The sequence below is a fragment of the Bombina bombina genome, chromosome 1, assembly GCF_027579735.1.
Source record: "Bombina bombina isolate aBomBom1 chromosome 1, aBomBom1.pri, whole genome shotgun sequence".
NCBI classification, from domain to species: domain Eukaryota; kingdom Metazoa; phylum Chordata; class Amphibia; order Anura; family Bombinatoridae; genus Bombina; species Bombina bombina.
This window is the reverse complement of record NC_069499.1, coordinates 852056773-852075202: the sequence shown is the minus strand read 5'-3', so window position 1 is coordinate 852075202 and position 18430 is coordinate 852056773. Positions and strand designations below refer to the sequence as shown.

The following is an 18430-nucleotide window of genomic DNA, read 5'->3' as shown; positions in this document are numbered from 1 at the left end:
TAAGAATTCTGTCTAGAATATAGGAAATCTTTCGCTTCTTCGTAATTATTCAGTAGAACGTTTCCTTGTTCATTAAAAATTTTAATTTTGGCTGGATATATAATTGAGGCTTTCAGACCTGTTTTGATTAAGCTTGTACAAATAGGTACCATTTCTTTTCGTTTTTTTGACGTTTCTACTGAAAAATCTTGGAAAAGCAAGATGTTATACTCTCCTATCTTTACTGGGAATTTTTTCCTATATTGACTCATAATCATGGCTTTGTCTTGAAAGTTCAAATACTTGACAATAACTGGTCTAATCTTAGTCTTACCATCCGTATAAGTTCTAGCGCTACCTACTCTGTGCGCTCTTTCAACCTGTATCCCTTGTGGGGGAATTTGCATACCCAATCCTAGAGGTAGCTGTATTGCCGTAAAGTGTATTAAATCCTGAAATTCCTCTATCTCTGGGAGTCCTATAATTCTGACATTGCTTCGTCTAGCTCGGTCCTCTAATTCTTCGACCTTATTTTGCAGCATATGTATTTGGCTAGATTGTTCCTTTAATTTAGTCTTGTGTCTGACATTCATATCTTCTATATCAGATATTCTGATTTCTACTTCTTGTAACCTCTCTGAAAACTGTTTAACTTCTGCCCTTAATTCTGAGATGTCCCTCTTTACCTGATCGAATTGGGGCAACATAATATCTGATAATTGTTTTACTAGGTCCTGAGACTCCATTGTATGTATATTTGATGTTTCTAACAAGATTCTATTCTCTGTATCTAAACTGTTTCTTTTTATCGTTTTTTTTTCTTTCCCTTTTGGTGGCATTGCCGGTGATTTATTTTTAATAGTGACAAATCTTTCCATATGTATGTGTATGGGTGATTAAACTAATAAGGGCCTGGTGGTGGCCTAAACAAGTCCAAATGGGTGGACAGGCAAGGGGTGAAAAAGAGGGGACAGAAAAAAGGGGGGGAGTGATTGACGTGTGAGGGGTAAATTCTAAGTGGTGTGTTAACACTCTATTCGTGTAAGGTGTGGCTGTCTGTGGTAGTGTCTGATTCTAAGTCGAGAAACAGTTGTCTGTATTTTTAGAAACAGTCAATTATCTATAGATATCAATATAGCTCTTTTTCCTTATATACCCAATGCCCAGCAAATTTCCAAACAAGCCTTTATAATCTGTTATTGTGTATATTCTTTCAGCAGCTTTATCTGACCACGGTTAAACATTTAACTTTCCTAGCATTTTCTTAAATTACTACAATTATTCAGTGTTAAAATCTTAGCCTATTACAATACTTTGGGAGCCTAGCGCTTCATATCATGCCACAGAAAAATTGGATATAGCTTAATATATAGCTCTTAAAGTTCTCTGAGTAGTCCAGTTCCTAAGAAACATTCTTATAATTGATTTTCAACTGTCTCTATAGATGTATCCTTCTATTGCTACTCAAGGCAGACTGCAGGTGTTTCTCTTTGTCCGTTATAATTGCCTTTTTTGCTATAGGCTCCTGAATGGACAGATAGCAAAATCTTAAACTGGCAGCATTCAGTAGCTTTTATAGGCTTATATAGCAACTCTTCCACTAGGCAGATAGCAAAATCTTAGACTGGTAGCATTCAGTAGCTTTTATAGGCTTATATAGCAACTCTTCCACTAGGCAGATAGCAAAATCTTAGACTGGTAGCATTCAGTAACCTTTATAGGCTTATATAGCAACTCTTCCACTAGCCAGTTATTTTTACTTCAGCAAAGTTTATAGTAGTCTTGGGTATAAGCCGAAATCAATGTAGACCTTATCAATTAGCCCAGAGAGACAAAGGGAATAAAAGAAAAGGAGTATATTCTTCACTTTCCTGTTCCACCAGGACTTCACCCACCTTGCGGTACCTGGCTAACAACAGCTGTAGTATAAAGGTTTCCTTACTCCATGAGATACTGCTACAGCACTTTCTTTCGCTTTAGGGATCTCAAACCTTGATACAGTATACAAACAGGATATCTGTTAAATCTCTCCTAGACCCCTTAGTTATATGTTTTTCTTCGTGGGGGGGACACTGCTTGCATCAGTATGTTGTTACATATTAAGGGGGCTTATTACACTGATCGCCCTTACACGAACAGGCCTTGTTTACTTGGGGACCTCCATCCTTAACCAATATTCCAGCAATTCTTTGCCTACTCCCCAATACGCATCATCACAAGTGCATACCTGGCCTTGTCTTGTCTCCCTTAATCTTCGTTCCCCCCACACAAGTTCTTCCAGATAATAAGCGGAAAAAGTACCTTACTTTGAGATTGTTTGCTGTCTCTCCGGCTTTGCAAGCGTACTTATCCCTTTGCCGTTTGTAGATGTCTCTCCGCTCCGAAGCTCTGTTCCTCCAAGAGGTGACCCAGGCAATGGGTCTGCTGTTACGCCTATTTCGTGGCGGCCGTTTTGCTCACCCTCCGTCGGGTTCCAAGCTTCCCGCTACTACTGCGGGCACCAGGCAGCTCGCCTAAAGGTCAGGCTTGTCGAGTCGAATCCTCGGAGCACTTGGGGCTTGTTGCGCGCTCTATCCCAACCAAAGCGCTACCACACGCAGCATCCGTGCAGCTCCGCCCCTTCCGGCCGTCAAAAACGCACAAGCTAAATCTTACAGTAACATCTACGAAGGCCACTCATTTTTATCAGTCACCAGCAAGATATTTATTCACAATTTTATCATCTCTTTCCTTAAAGTGATTGTCAAGTTGAATGACTTACAGCCCAGTATTTAAAAGAAAACTCCTAAAAACATGGGCACTTTAAGTCATTAAACTTAAAGGGCCACTAAATCCAAAATCCTTTTTTCATGATTCAGATAGAGAATACAAATTTAAACAACATTACAATTGACTTCTATTATTTATTTTGCTTCATTTTTTAGATATCCTTAGTTGAAGAAAAAGCAATGTACATGGTGAGCCAATCACACGAGGCTTCTATGTGCAGCAACCAATCAGCAGCTACTGAGCATATCTAGATATGCCTTTCAGCAAAGAATATCATAAGAATAAAACAAATTAGATAAAATAAGTAAATTAGAAAGATGTTTAAAATTGCATTCTCTTTCTAAATCATGAAAGAAAAAATGTGGGTTTCATGGCCCTTTAACAATTCCGTGCTAACATGAACTAGCACTCCCCTGTTGTGAAAATCTAATAAAAAAGCATGTGATAAAAGGCTCTCTGTAGTGGCTTAGAAACAGGCAGACATTTAGAGGTTTAAATGTTATAAAGTATATTAAAAAGGGACAGTCTACACTAAAATTGCTATTGTTTAAAAAGACAGACAACCCCTTTACTACCCATTCCCCAAGCTTTGCACAACCAACATTGATATATTAATATAATTATAACCTTTAAACCTATAAATTTCTGCCTGTTTCTAAGACACTACAGACAGCCTCTTATCACATGCTTTTTTAATTGCTTTTCACAACAGGAGACTGCTAGTTCATGTGTGCCATAGATAACATTGTGTTCACGCCCGAGGAGCTATTTAAGAGTAAGCACAACACTGTACTAAATGCAAGTCAATAGATAATAAATAAAAAGTCATGTGATCAGGGGGCTGTCAGAAGAGGCTTAGATACAAGGTAATCACAGAGGTAAAAAACAGAATTTATGTTTACCTGATAAATTACTTTCTCCAACGGTGTGTCCGGTCCACGGCGTCATCCTTACTTGTGGGATATTCTCCTCCCCAACAGGAAATGGCAAAGAGCCCAGCAAAGCTGGTCACATGATCCCTCCTAGGCTCCGCCTACCCCAGTCATTCGACCGACGTAAAGGAGGAATATTTGCATAGGAGAAATCATATGATACCGTGGTGACTGTAGTTAAAGAAAATAAATTATCAGACCTGATTAAAAAACCAGGGCGGGCCGTGGACCGGACACACCGTTGGAGAAAGTAATTTATCAGGTAAACATAAATTCTGTTTTCTCCAACATAGGTGTGTCCGGTCCACGGCGTCATCCTTACTTGTGGGAACCAATACCAAAGCTTTAGGACACGGATGAAGGGAGGGAGCAAATCAGGTCACCTAGATGGAAGGCACCACGGCTTGCAAAACCTTTCTCCCAAAAATAGCCTCAGAAGAAGCAAAAGTATCAAATTTGTAAAATTTAGTAAAAGTTAGCAGTGAAGACCAAGTCGCTGCCTTACATATCTGATCAACAGAAGCCTCGTTCTTGAAGGCCCATGTGGAAGCCACAGCCCTAGTGGAATGAGCTGTGATTCTTTCAGGAGGCTGCCGTCCGGCAGTCTCGTAAGCCAATCTGATGATGCTTTTAATCCAAAAAGAGAGAGAGGTAGAGGTTGCTTTTTGACCTCTCCTTTTACCAGAATAAACAACAAACAAAGAAGATGTTTGTCTAAAATCCTTTGTAGCATCTAAATAGAATTTTAGAGCACGAACTACATCCAAATTGTGCAACAAACGTTCCTTCTTTGAAACTGGATTCGGACACAAAGAAGGCACGACTATCTCCTGGTTAATGTTTTTGTTAGAAACAACTTTCGGAAGAAAACCAGGTTTAGTACGTAAAACCACCTTATCTGCATGGAACACCAGATAAGGAGGAGAACACTGCAGAGCAGATAATTCTGAAACTCTTCTAGCAGAAGAAATTGCAACCAAAAACAAAACTTTCCAAGATAATAACTTAATATCAACGGAATGTAAGGGTTCAAACGGAACCCCCTGAAGAACTGAAAGAACTAAATTGAGACTCCAAGGAGGAGTCAAAGGTTTGTAAACAGGCTTGATTCTAACCAGAGCCTGAACAAAGGCTTGAACATCTGGCACAGCTGCCAGCTTTTTGTGAAGTAACACAGACAAGGCAGAAATCTGTCCCTTCAAAGAACTTGCAGATAATCCTTTCTCCAAACCTTCTTGAAGAAAGGATAGAATCTTAGGAATTTTTACCTTGTCCCAAGGGAATCCTTTAGATTCACACCAACAGATATATTTTTTCCATATTTTGTGGTAGATTTTTCTAGTTACAGGCTTTCTGGCCTGAACAAGAGTATCAATGACAGAATCTGAGAACCCTCGCTTTGATAAGATCAAGCGTTCAATCTCCAAGCAGTCAGTTGGAGTGAGACCAGATTCGGATGTTCGAACGGACCTTGAACAAGAAGGTCTCGTCTCAAAGGTAGCTTCCATGGTGGAGCCGATGACATATTCACCAGGTCTGCATACCAAGTCCTGCGTGGCCACGCAGGAGCTATCAAGATCACCGATGCCCTCTCCTGATTGATCCTGGCTACCAGCCTGGGGATGAGGGGAAACGGCGGGAATACATAAGCTAGTTTGAAGGTCCAAGGTGCTACTAGTGCATCTACTAGAGTCGCCTTGGGATCCCTGGATCTGGACCCGTAGCAAGGAACCTTGAAGTTCTGACGAGAGGCCATCAGATCCATGTCTGGAATGCCCCACAATTGAGTAATTTGGGCAAAGATTTCCGGATGGAGTTCCCACTCCCCCGGATGAAATGACTGACGACTCAGAAAATCCGCTTCCCAATTTTCCACTCCTGGGATGTGGATTGCAGACAAGTGGCAGGAGTGAGTCTCCGCCCATTGAATGATTTTGGTCACTTCTTCCATCGCCAGGGAACTCCTTGTTCCCCCCTGATGGTTGATGTACGCAACAGTCGTCATGTTGTCTGATTGAAACCGTATGAACTTGGCCTTTGCTAGCTGAGGCCAAGCCTTGAGAGCATTGAATATCGCTCTCAGTTCCAGAATATTTATCGGGAGAAGAGATTCTTCCCGAGACCAAAGACCCTGAGCTTTCAGGGGTCCCCAGACCGCGCCCCAGCCCACCAGACTGGCGTCGGTCGTGACAATGACCCACTCTGGTCTGCGGAAGCTCATCCCCTGTGACAGGTTGTCCAGGGACAGCCACCAACGGAGTGAATCTCTGGTCCTCTGATCTACTTGTATCGTCGGAGACAAGTCTGTATAGTCCCCATTCCACTGACTGAGCATGCACAGTTGTAATGGTCTTAGATGAATTCGCGCAAAAGGAACTATGTCCATTGCCGCTACCATCAAACCTATTACTTCCATGCACTGCGCTATGGAAGGAAGAGGAACAGAATAAAGTATTTGACAAGAGTTTAGAAGTTTTGATTTTCTGGCCTCTGTCAGAAAAATCCTCATTTCTAAGGAGTCTATTATTGTTCCCAAGAAGGGAACCCTTGTTGACGGAGATAGCGAACTTTTTTCTATGTTCACTTTCCACCCGTGAGATCTAAGAAAGGCCAGGACAATGTCCGTGTGAGCCTTTGCTTGTGGAAGGGACGACGCTTGAATCAGAATGTCGTCCAAGTAAGGTACTACTGCAATGCCCCTTGGTCTTAGCACCGCTAGAAGGGACCCTAGTACCTTTGTGAAAATTCTTGGAGCAGTGGCTAATCCGAACGGAAGTGCCACAAACTGGTAATGCTTGTCCAGGAATGCGAACCTTAGGAACAGATGATGTTCCTTGTGGATAGGAATATGTAGATACGCATCCTTTAAATCCACCGTGGTCATGAATTGACCTTCCTGGATGGAAGGAAGAATTGTTCGAATGGTTTCCATTTTGAACGATGGAACCTTGAGAAACTTGTTTAGGATCTTGAGATCTAAGATTGGTCTGAATGTTCCCTCTTTTTTGGGAACTACGAACAGATTGGAGTAGAACCCCATCCCTTGTTCTCCTAATGGAACAGGATGAATCACTCCCATTTTTAACAGGTCTTCTACACAATGTAAGAATGCCTGTTTTTTTATGTGGTCTGAAGACAATTGAGACCTGTGGAACCTCCCCCTTGGGGGAAGCCCCTTGAATTCCAGAAGATAACCTTGGGAGACTATTTCTAGTGCCCAAGGATCCAGAACATCTCTTGCCCAAGCCTGAGCGAAGAGAGAGAGTCTGCCCCCCCACCAGATCCGGTCCCGGATCGGGGGCCAACATCTCATGCTGTCTTGGTAGCAGTGGCAGGTTTCTTGGCCTGCTTTCCTTTGTTCCAGCCTTGCATTGGCCTCCAGGCTGGCTTGGCTTGAGAAGTATTACCCTCTTGCTTAGAGGACGTAGCACTTGGGGCTGGTCCGTTTCTGCGAAAGGGACGAAAATTAGGTTTATTTTTGGCTTTGAAAGACCTATCCTGAGGAAGGGCATGGCCCTTGCCCCCAGTGATATCAGAGATAATCTCTTTCAAGTCAGGGCCAAACAGCGTTTTCCCCTTGAAAGGAATGTTAAGCAATTTGTTCTTGGAAGACGCATCCGCTGACCAAGATTTTAGCCAAAGCGCTCTGCGCGCCACAATAGCAAAACCAGAATTTTTCGCCGCTAACCTAGCCAATTGCAAAGTGGCGTCTAGGGTGAAAGAATTAGCCAATTTGAGAGCATGAATTCTGTCCATAATCTCCTCATAAGAAGAAGAATTATTATAGAGCGCCTTTTCTAGTTCATCGAACCAGAAACACGCTGCTGTAGTGACAGGAACAATGCATGAAATTGGTTGTAGAAGGTAACCTTGCTGAACAAACATCTTTTTAAGCAAACCTTCTAATTTTTTATCCATAGGATCTTTGAAAGCACAACTATCTTCTATGGGTATAGTGGTGCGTTTGTTTAGAGTAGAAACCGCCCCCTCGACCTTGGGGACTGTCTGCCATAAGTCCTTTCTGGGGTCGACCATAGGAAACAATTTTTTAAATATGGGGGGACTTTATTTACAATGTCCGCCACCCGCTTGGGTATAGGAAAAGCTTCGGGGGGCCCCGGGACCTCTAGGAACTTGTCCATTTTACATAATTTCTCTGGAATGACCAAATTCTCACAATCATCCAGAGTAGATAACACCTCCTTAAGCAGAGCGCGGAGATGTTCCAATTTAAATTTAAATGTAATCACATCAGGTTCAGCTTGTTGAGAAATTTTCCCTGAATCTGAAATTTCTCCCTCAGACAAAACCTCCCTGGCCCCCTCAGACTGGTGTAGGGGCACTTCAGAACCAATATCATCAGCGTCCTCATGCTCTTCAGTATTTTCTAAAACAGAGCAGTCGCGCTTTCGCTGATAAGTGGGCATTTTGGCTAAAATGTTTTTGATAGAATTATCCATTACAGCCGTTAATTGTTGCATAGTAAGGAGTATTGGCGCACTAGATGTACTAGGGGCCTCCTGAGTGGGCAAGACTGGTGTAGACGAAGGAGGGGATGATGCAGTACCATGCTTACTCCCCTCACTTGAGGAATCATCTTGGGCATCATTTTCTCTAAATTTTGTGTCACATAAATCACACCTATTTAAATGAGAAGGAACCTTGGCTTCCCCACATACAGAACACAGTCTATCTGGTAGTTCAGACATGTTAAACAGGCATAAACTTGATAACAAAGTACAAAAAACGTTTTAAAATAAAACCGTTACTGTCACTTTAAATTTTAAACTGAACACACTTTTTTACTGCAAATGTGAAAAAGTATGAAGGAATTGTTCAAAATTCACCAAAATGTCACCACAGTGTCTTAAAGCCTTAAGAGTATTGCACACCAAATTTGGAAACTTTAACCCTTAAAATAACGGAACCGGAGCCGTTTTTATATTTAACCCCTTTACAGTCCCTGGTATCTGCTTTGCTGAGACCCAACCAAGCCCAAAGGGGAATACGATACCAAATGACGCCTTCAGAAAGTCTTTTCTATGTATCAGAGCTCCTCACACATGCATCTGCATGTCATGCTTCCCAAAAACAAGTGCGCAACAGAGGCGCGAAAATGAGACTCTGCCTATGATTAGGGAAAGCCCCTAGAGAATAAGGTGTCCAATACAGTGCCTGCCGGTTATTTTACATAGTTCCCAAGATTAAAATAATTCCTCAAGGCTATGGGGTATAAATATGCTTATATATAAATCGTTTTAGCCCAGAAAATGTCTACAGTCTTAAAAGCCCTTGTGAAGCCCTTTTTTCTTTATGTAATAAAAATGGCTTACCGGATCCCATAGGGAAAATGACAGCTTCCAGCATTACATGGTCTTGTTAGAATGTGTCATACCTCAAGCAGCAAAAGTCTGCTCACTGTTTCCCCCAACTGAAGTTAATTCCTCTCAACAGTCCTGTGTGGAAACAGCCATCGATTTTAGTAACGGTTGCTAAAATCATTTTCCTCTTACAAACAGAAATCTTCATCTCTTTTCTGTTTCAGAGTAAATAGTACATACCAGCACTATTTTAAAATAACAAACTCTTGATTGAATAATAAAAACTACAGTTAAACACTAAAAAACTCTAAGCCATCTCCGTGGAGATATTGCCTGTACAACGGCAAAGAGAATGACTGGGGTAGGCGGAGCCTAGGAGGGATCATGTGACCAGCTTTGCTGGGCTCTTTGCCATTTCCTGTTGGGGAGGAGAATATCCCACAAGTAAGGATGACGCCGTGGACCGGACACACCTATGTTGGAGAAAGTATATTAATATAACTGTGTTGGTTATGCAAAACTGGGGAATGGGTAATAAAGAGGTTATCTATCTTTTTAAACAATAACAATTTTGGTGTTGATTGTCCTTTTAAATCCCTACAACTGACTTTCTATTGTCTTATCAATTCGAGGGGGGTCGAGTATTTGGAGGGCAGCGGAAAGCGCTGGTCTCAGCAGATCCCTTGTCACTTTAAAAAGCGACAGCAGAAGAATTTTGTGCAAGGCAAGTCTGTCATTTAGTATTAACAAAAATCTTTCTCAATGATCCTTGACATTAATAGGGACTTTAAGCCCCTTTAAGTAACTAACTTATTTTCACTTTAAATCAGATGCTCTTCCTTCTCTCACAAGTGATGTACAGGTATATTATACTCAAAACAACTGGTATACTTTAAAGGTAATTTTTATATGACTTACCATTAACTACCCGTTTACACTGCAGCATCTTTATATCAACCAACTCCTACAAGAAATAAAACAATGGAAGACATAAGTTAGGCAATGCATGGTCCACGTTTGTATTAAAGGGCTAGTCTAGTCAAAATTCAAACTTTCATGATTCAGTTAGAGCATGCAATATTAAGCAATTTTCTAATTTACCCGCATTATGAATTTTTCAGCACCTGGGTAGCGCTTGCTGATTGGTGCCTAAATGTAGCTATCAATCAGCAAGTGCTACCCAGGTTCTGAACCAAAAATGGGCTGGCTCCCAAGCTTCCATTCTTGCTTTTTTTAAATAAAGAAACCAAGAGAACAAAGAAAAAAAATATAATAGGAGTAAATTAGAAAGTTGCTTAAAATTGCATGCTCTATCTGAATCATGAAAGTTTAATTTTAACTTTACTATCCCTTTAAGAGGCAGCAGTGCAACATTCTGCTTTACATAACGCTCTCAGAACATTAATCAATAAGTTAAATTACACCAGTAACATGGTTTAACCCTTGCTTCCCTGAACATGTAGGTCAATAGAGGAATTAAATCATGGCTGTGATTATAGTCTGCATCCTAAATATTTTGACTATTCCTATTCTTTAACATTAAAACTAAAACAAAAGATCATTATATTTTGGGTTGAAAAATTCAGAATTTTAAGTACCACATAACAGACAGCATAGTAGATTTGTAACAGCCAACCAGCAGAAACTGTGGGGACACATATTTTAGGGATTCAATATTTTAAATTAAAATGTTTAATTATATGTTTAAAAATTCTACTAAAAGGTGTTCATTACTTATTATATATTTTTTTCCATAAATTGTGGGCTTTTAATTCCTGTCATTGGTTGGGTTGCAAACTCTAGTGATCCATTTTAACTGTCCCTAATTTGTCTCCAAAAGGCAGAACTTGTTTCACTTTCTGCAATGAGATTTTTTGTTTTCCTGAAAAAATTTCTGCAGGTCTTTTTGAGATAAAATTACATTTTAAAATTAGAGAGTTATACTAAAGCACAATTGCAGAGTGTTAATTAACGGGAGAATAAAGCAATTTTCAAAGTTTAATGATATATTGCAGCAGCTGAAAACTACATTGCAAATTAGCTGCAGAGAAAAAAGGGAATTTTGTTAATGGGACAGTCTACTCCAGTTGTTACTGTTTTAAAAAGATAGATAATCCCTTTATTACCCATTACCCAGTTTTGCATAACCAACACTGTTATATTAATACACATTTTACCTCTGTAATTACCTTGTATCTAAGCCTCTTTTGACAGCCCCCTGATCACACAGCTATTTATTTATTTATTATCTATTGAGTTGCATTTTAGCCAAATAGTGCAGTGTCAGCCACAACTCCTTGGGCGTGAACACAATGTTGTCTCTGTGGCCCACATGAACTAGCAGTCTCCTGTTGTAAAAAGCAAATAAAAAAAGCATGTTATAAGAGGCTGTCTGTAGTGGCTTAGAAACAGGCAGAAATGTAGAGGTTTAAATGTTATAAAGTATATTAATATAACAATGTTGGTTGTGCAAAGCTGGGGAATGAGTAGTAAAGGCGTTGTCTATCTTTTTAAACATAACAATGTTGGCATTCACTGTCCCTTTTATGTTTTTTAAATGTCTCTTGAATAAATTTGTTTCCTTTGCTCTTGGTCTAACATCACTCACAAGAACGTCTTACATTCAGAAGTCACAGCTTTGCAGACCAGGAAAGGCTAAGGGGCGGATTAAAAAAAATCCTGAGATAATTAATGCGCTACCTCATTTTGATTGAGGTAGTTTTTTGTAAGTAGGAAGTTCATCTATCCTTATTGGTGATTTTGGGCACACCAACTTACCTGGAGCTTGTCTTATAGAAGAATTTCTTTCACGTGGCAACTTTTTTAGATTGTTTCTGGGACTATTATCACTGAACTGTTATATCAACTTTTATACACATATTTTAAGAGGATTTTTTTTTTATATAATATTTTACTGCATTGTATCACTTTTATTATATTGTATTGCTGATACAAACTGAATAACTTTCAGTTCTAAGCCTTGTTCTTGCTCCCATAACCAATCTTTTAATTTATATTTATATATACAGATACACATATATATATATATATATATATATATATATATATATATATATATATATATATATATATATATACATATACACACACACATATACACACACACACACACATATATATATATATATATATACAGGGAGTGCAGAATTATTAGGCAAATGAGTATTTTGACCACATCATCCTCTTTATGCATGTTGTCTTACTCCAAGCTGTATAGGCTCGAAAGCCTACTACCAATTAAGCATATTAGGTGATGTGCATCTCTGTAATGAGAAGGGGTGTGGTCTAATGACATCAACACCCTATATCAGGTGTGCATAATTATTAGGCAACTTCCTTTCCTTTGGCAAAATGGGTCAAAAGAAGGACTTGACAGGCTCAGAAAAGTAAAAAATAGTGAGATATCTTGCAGAGGGATGCAGCACTCTTAAAATTGCAAAGCTTCTGAAGCGTGATCATCGAACAATCAAGCGTTTCATTCAAAATAGTCAACAGGGTCGCAAGAAGCGTGTGGAAAAACCAAGGCGCAAAATAACTGCCCATGAACTGAGAAAAGTCAAGCGTGCAGCTGCCAAGATGCCACTTGCCACCAGTTTGGCCATATTTCAGAGCTGCAACATCACTGGAGTGCCCAAAAGCACAAGGTGTGCAATACTCAGAGACATGGCCAAGGTAAGAAAGGCTGAAAGACGACCACCACTGAACAAGACACACAAGCTGAAACGTCAAGACTGGGCCAAGAAATATCTCAAGACTGATTTTTCTAAGGTTTTATGGACTGATGAAATGAGAGTGAGTCTTGATGGGCCAGATGGATGGGCCCGTGGCTGGATTGGTAAAGGGCAGAGAGCTCCAGTCCGACTCAGACGCCAGCAAGGTGGAGGTGGAGTACTGGTTTGGGCTGGTATCATCAAAGATGAGCTTGTGGGGCCTTTTCGGGTTGAGGATGGAGTCAAGCTCAACTCCCAGTCCTACTGCCAGTTTCTGGAAGACACCTTCTTCAAGCAGTGGTACAGGAAGAAGTCTGCATCCTTCAAGAAAAACATGATTTTCATGCAGGACAATGCTCCATCACACGCGTCCAAGTACGCCACAGCGTGGCTGGCAAGAAAGGGTATAAAAGAAGAAAATCTAATGACATGGCCTCCTTGTTCACCTGATCTGAACCCCATTGAGAACCTGTGGTCCATCATCAAATGTGAGATTTACAAGGAGGGAAAACAGTACACCTCTCTGAACAGTGTCTGGGAGGCTGTGGTTGCTGCTGCACGCAATGTTGATGGTGAACAGATCAAAACACTGACAGAATCCATGGATGGCAGGCTTTTGAGTGTCCTTGCAAAGAAAGGTGGCTATATTGGTCACTGATTTGTTTTTGTTTTGTTTTTGAATGTCAGAAATGTATATTTGTGAATGTTGAGATGTTATATTGGTTTCACTGGTAAAAATAAATAATTGAAATGGGTATATATTTGTTTTTTGTTAAGTTGCCTAATAATTATGCACAGTAATAGTCACCTGCACACACAGATATCCCCCTAAAATAGCTAAAACTAAAAACAAACTAAAAACTACTTCCAAAAATATTCAGCTTTGATATTAATGAGTTTTTTGGGTTCATTGAGAACATGGTTGTTGTTCAATAATAAAATTAATCCTCAAAAATACAACTTGCCTAATAATTCTGCACTCCCTGTATACACATACACACATACATATATATATATATATATATATATATATATATATGTATATATACATACATATTTACAAGTAAAGGGAGATGGTAGAAGCACTCCTGGTTAAGTACAAGGCCCAAACCGGCCCATGGTGCCCCGGGTGCACTTCAAGGTAAATACAAACCAGCAAAGGAAGGGAGTCACTCACAGGGTCTTGCGGTAACAAATCATGTCTTTATTGACGTTTCAGGGTTACCCCCGTTTTCAAAATAGGCATATCAAAAACCAAATGCTTACCCCCTATATACCCCTACTAATCACCAAATGCCCGTCGGTAGATTGTGGCCGTGACCGGAAGTGACACCGCAGTCACAGTGTTACCATGGCAACCGGACACCGTACTGCAAACGGCCGAAGTGACAGCTACAAACAAAAACACAGCTGATACCAACAGAGCAGGGCTACATGTGAGATACAGAGTAAACACATCGGAAGACGGGTATTGACCAATATAAAATAGCAGGCATATTATTACATTGCAGTTCAATAGTAAAGATTATGCATAATGGAATACATAATAAAATACAGTCTAAACTAACCTGCTAGCCCTGGTACTATAAAGGCATATCAGTTATGCTAACCAGCAAGTATTGTCATAGAGATGTAATAACAGCAAGAGATAAGAAATAAACAGCAAGAGATAAGAAATAAACATATGCATGTGAGCATAAGTCAGCTACCCTAAGGGGGGGGGGGTACAAATCGTCAAGTCCTACATAGAGTCACTAGTAGATAAGGCATAGTGTCTGCAATCTAGCACCTGATATAAAAAAACGTATAGTATATACAAACTGAACCAAATTCAGGAATAGGTGTGTGTGGGAAGCCACAATAAGTGCAAAGTTGCATGTGTGCTAAGGAGCAGTGTAATACTTAGATATTGGGTTGCCAAGTTACTTGCTGATTGCCAGCAGAAATCCCCGGCTAAATATACTTGACAAACAGCACCGTCCTAGCAATGCATGATAAGCAAACATTCTGACCAAGCGTGTGCATCTAGGTAGCGGTATATTACTTTAAGTATGGGTTATAGGTCAAAACCCTAAATGTATACATGTATTACCTGACAAAATACATATCATATATAACATACTGCAGAAAAGATAAAAATGATGTACACAATACAAAATATGCGTTAAGTGCAAAGTTGCATGCACAATAAGGAGCACACTCTAATAATCAATTGCCAAGTTCCATGCCAATTACAAGCAACAATGCCAGTCCAGGTGTACATTAAGTCCCCTGGGTGTCATTGTTCTGAGATCAAAAATCCACCTCGACTCCCTTTGGAGGAGGATTTTGGCCCTATCCCCTCCTCTAGTGAGGGGGGGACATGGTCAATTATGATATACTTAAGGTCAGACACTTTGTGGCCTGCTTCCAAAAAATGCCTGGCTACAGGCTGGTCAGAGGACCCCTTCTTTATAGCTGTCTGTATGGCTGACCGGTGGTTGGCCATCCTAGTTCGTAGGTCGTCAACGGTTTTGCCTACATAGAACATCCCACAAACACAGTGGAGTAGGTAGACTATGAAACTTGTGGTACAAGTAACTCTGTGTCTAATTTTATATTTCCTCATTGAGTATGGATGGCTAAGGTGGTTGCCTGTGGTGAGTCCCCCACATGTGGTACAGCCAAGACAGCGGAAGCATCCCGGTCTGTTTTTTAGCCAAGTCTCACTGCTGTAGCATTTGATAGGATCCGTTTTAATAAGTTGATCCCTGAGGGACTTGGCCCTACGGTATCCAATCCTCGGTGGAGGCATGTTCTTAAAGGGTAAGTCCTTGTCCGTAGTAAGGAGGTTCCAGTTGTCACACAATGTCTTTGCGATGCCCTCTTTACCTGTGGTATATGTTAGTGAAGGTCAGTTTGTTTTCTCTCTGTTTTTCATCTTGTAGAGGAGTTCTAAAGAGGGCATCGCAAAGACATTGCGTGACAACTGGAACCTCCTTACTACGGACAAGGACTTACCCTTTAAGAACATGCCTCCACCGAGGACTGGATACCGTAGGGCCAAGTCCCTCAGGGATCAACTTATTAAAACGGATCCTATCAAATGCTACAGCAGTGAGACTTGGCTAAAAAACAGACCGGGATGCTTCCGCTGTCTTGGCTGTACCACATGTGGGGGACTCACCACAGGCAACCACTTTAGCCATCCATACTCAACGAGGAAATATAAAATTAGACACAGAGTTACTTGTACCACAAGTTTCATAGTCTACTTACTCCACTGTGTTTGTGGGATGTTCTATGTAGTCAAAACCGTAGACGACCTACGAACTAGGATGGCCAGCCACCGGTCAGCCATACGGACAGCTATAAAGAAGGGGTCCTCTGACCAGCCTGTAGCCAGGCATTTTTTGGAAGCAGGCCACAAAGTGTCTGACCTTAAGTATATCATCATCGACCATATCCCCCCCCCCTCACTAGAGGAGGGGATAGGGCCAAAATCCTCCTCCAAAGGGAGTCGAGGTGGATTTTTGATCTGGGAACAATGACACCCAGGGGACTTAATGTACATCTGGACTGGCATTGTTGCTTGTAATTGGCATGGAACTTGGCAATTGTTTATTGGAGTATAATCTTGCTCCTTATTGTGCATGCAACTTTGCACTTAACACATATTTTGTATTCTGTACATAATTTCTATCTTTTCTGCAGTATGTTATATATGATATGTATTTTGTCAGGTAATACATGTATAAATTTAGGGTTTTGACCTATAAAGTAATATACCGCTGCCTAGATGCACACGCTTGGTCAGAATGTTTGCTTATCATGCATTGCTAGGACGGTGCTGTTGGTCAAGTACATTTAGCCGGGGATTTCTGCTGGCGAACAGCAAGTAACTTGACAACCCAATATCTAAGTATTACACTGCTCCTTAGCACACATGCAACTTTCCACTTATTGTGGCTTCCCACACACACCTATTCCTGAATTTGGTTCAGTTTGTATATACTATACGTTTTTTTATATCAGGTGCTAGGTTGCAGACACTATGCCTTATCTACTAGTGACTATATGCAGGACTTGACCATTTGTACCCCCCCCCCCTTAGGGTAGCTGACTTATGCTCACATGTATATGTTTATTTCTTATCTCTTGCTGTTTATTTCTTATCTCTTGCTGTTATTACATCTCTAGGACAATACTTGCTGGTTAGCATAACTGATATGCCTTTATAGTACCAGGGCTAGCAGGTTAGTTGTTTAGATTGTATTTTATTATGTATTCCATTATGCATAATCTTTACTATTGAACTGTAATGTAATAATATGCCTGCTATCTTATATTGGTCAATACCCGTCTTCCGATGTGTTTACTCTGTATCTCACATGTAGCCCTGCTCTGTTGGTATCAGCTGTGTTTTTGTTTTTAGCTGTCACTTCGGCTGATTGCGGTACGGCGTCCAGTTGCCATGGTAACACTGACGTCTTTGTCACGTGATGCGGTGTCACTTCCGGTCACGGCCACAATCTACCGACGGGTGTTTGGTGATTAGTAGGGGTATATAGGGGTAAGTATTTGTTGTTTGATATGCCTATTTTGAAAACAGGGTAACCCCGAAACGTCAATAAAGACATGATTTGCTACCTCAAGACATATATATATATATATATATATATATACACAGCACAACATTCAATCACTTGTCACGGTGACTGATTCTGACAAAGGAGCAAATTCTGACAGAACACCGGTTTGGGGCACTTCTCCGTATTTGAGTGTTCTCTGGCTGCTCTGTGTTATGGAAAACTTATACAGTGCAGAGCAATGGGTCAATACAGTGTGCAACCAATGACTAAGTGGAATTTAGCAGAGTTAAGTCTGGAGTCTGCACTTCCACTTTTAACAGGAATTGGAAAGTCGACAATTTTAAAAAACATAAATTATGCTTACCAGATAATTTCCTTTCCTTCTGTACAGGGAGAGTCCACAGCTGCATTCATTACTTGTGGGAATACAGAACCTGGCCACCAGGAGGAGGCAAAGACAGCCCAGCCAAAGGCTTAAATACCTCCCCCACTTCCTTCATCGCTCCAGTCATTCTGCCGAGGGAACAAGGAACAGTAGGAGAAATATCAGGGTGAAAAAGGTGCCAGAAGAAACAAATTAAATTTAGGGCCGCCCATCGGAGAACACAGGTAGGAGCTGTGGACTCTCCCTGTACAGAAGGAAAGGAAATTATCTGGTAAGCATGATTTATGTTTTCCTTCTTAATACAGGGAGAGGCCACAGTTGCATTCATTACTTGTAGGAAATTATACCCAAGCTACATAGGACACTGAATGCAAACAGGAGGGCAAAAAAACATAATTTATGTAAGAACTTACCTGATAAATTCATTTCTTTCATATTAGCAAGAGTCCATGAGCTAGTGACGTATGGGATATACATTCCTACCAGGAGGGGCAAAGTTTCCCAAACCATAAAATGCCTATAAATACACCCCTCAACACACCCACAATTCAGTTTAACGAATAGCCAAGAAGTGGGGTGATAAGAAAGGAGCGAAAGCATCAAAACAAAGGAATTGGAATAATTGTGCTTTATACAAAAAAATCATAACCACCACAAAAAGGGTGGGCCTTATGGACTCTTGCTAATATGAAAGAAATGAATTTATCAGGTAAGTTCTTACATAAATTATGTTTTCTTTCAT

At 40.5% G+C, this 18430-nt stretch overlaps 1 protein-coding gene across 2 annotated transcripts in view; it reads right to left on the bottom strand.

Annotated features, from left to right (window-relative positions):
• The window catches only part of DUS2 (dihydrouridine synthase 2), a 438383-nt gene that overhangs the window by 348351 nt on the left and 71602 nt on the right, over positions 1-18430 (bottom strand). For both annotated transcript variants that reach the window (XM_053699495.1, XM_053699494.1), the window contains exon 3: positions 9920-9965. In XM_053699495.1, the coding sequence (XP_053555470.1) occupies positions 9920-9965 (46 nt within the window). The remainder of the gene's footprint in view (positions 1-9919; positions 9966-18430) is intronic.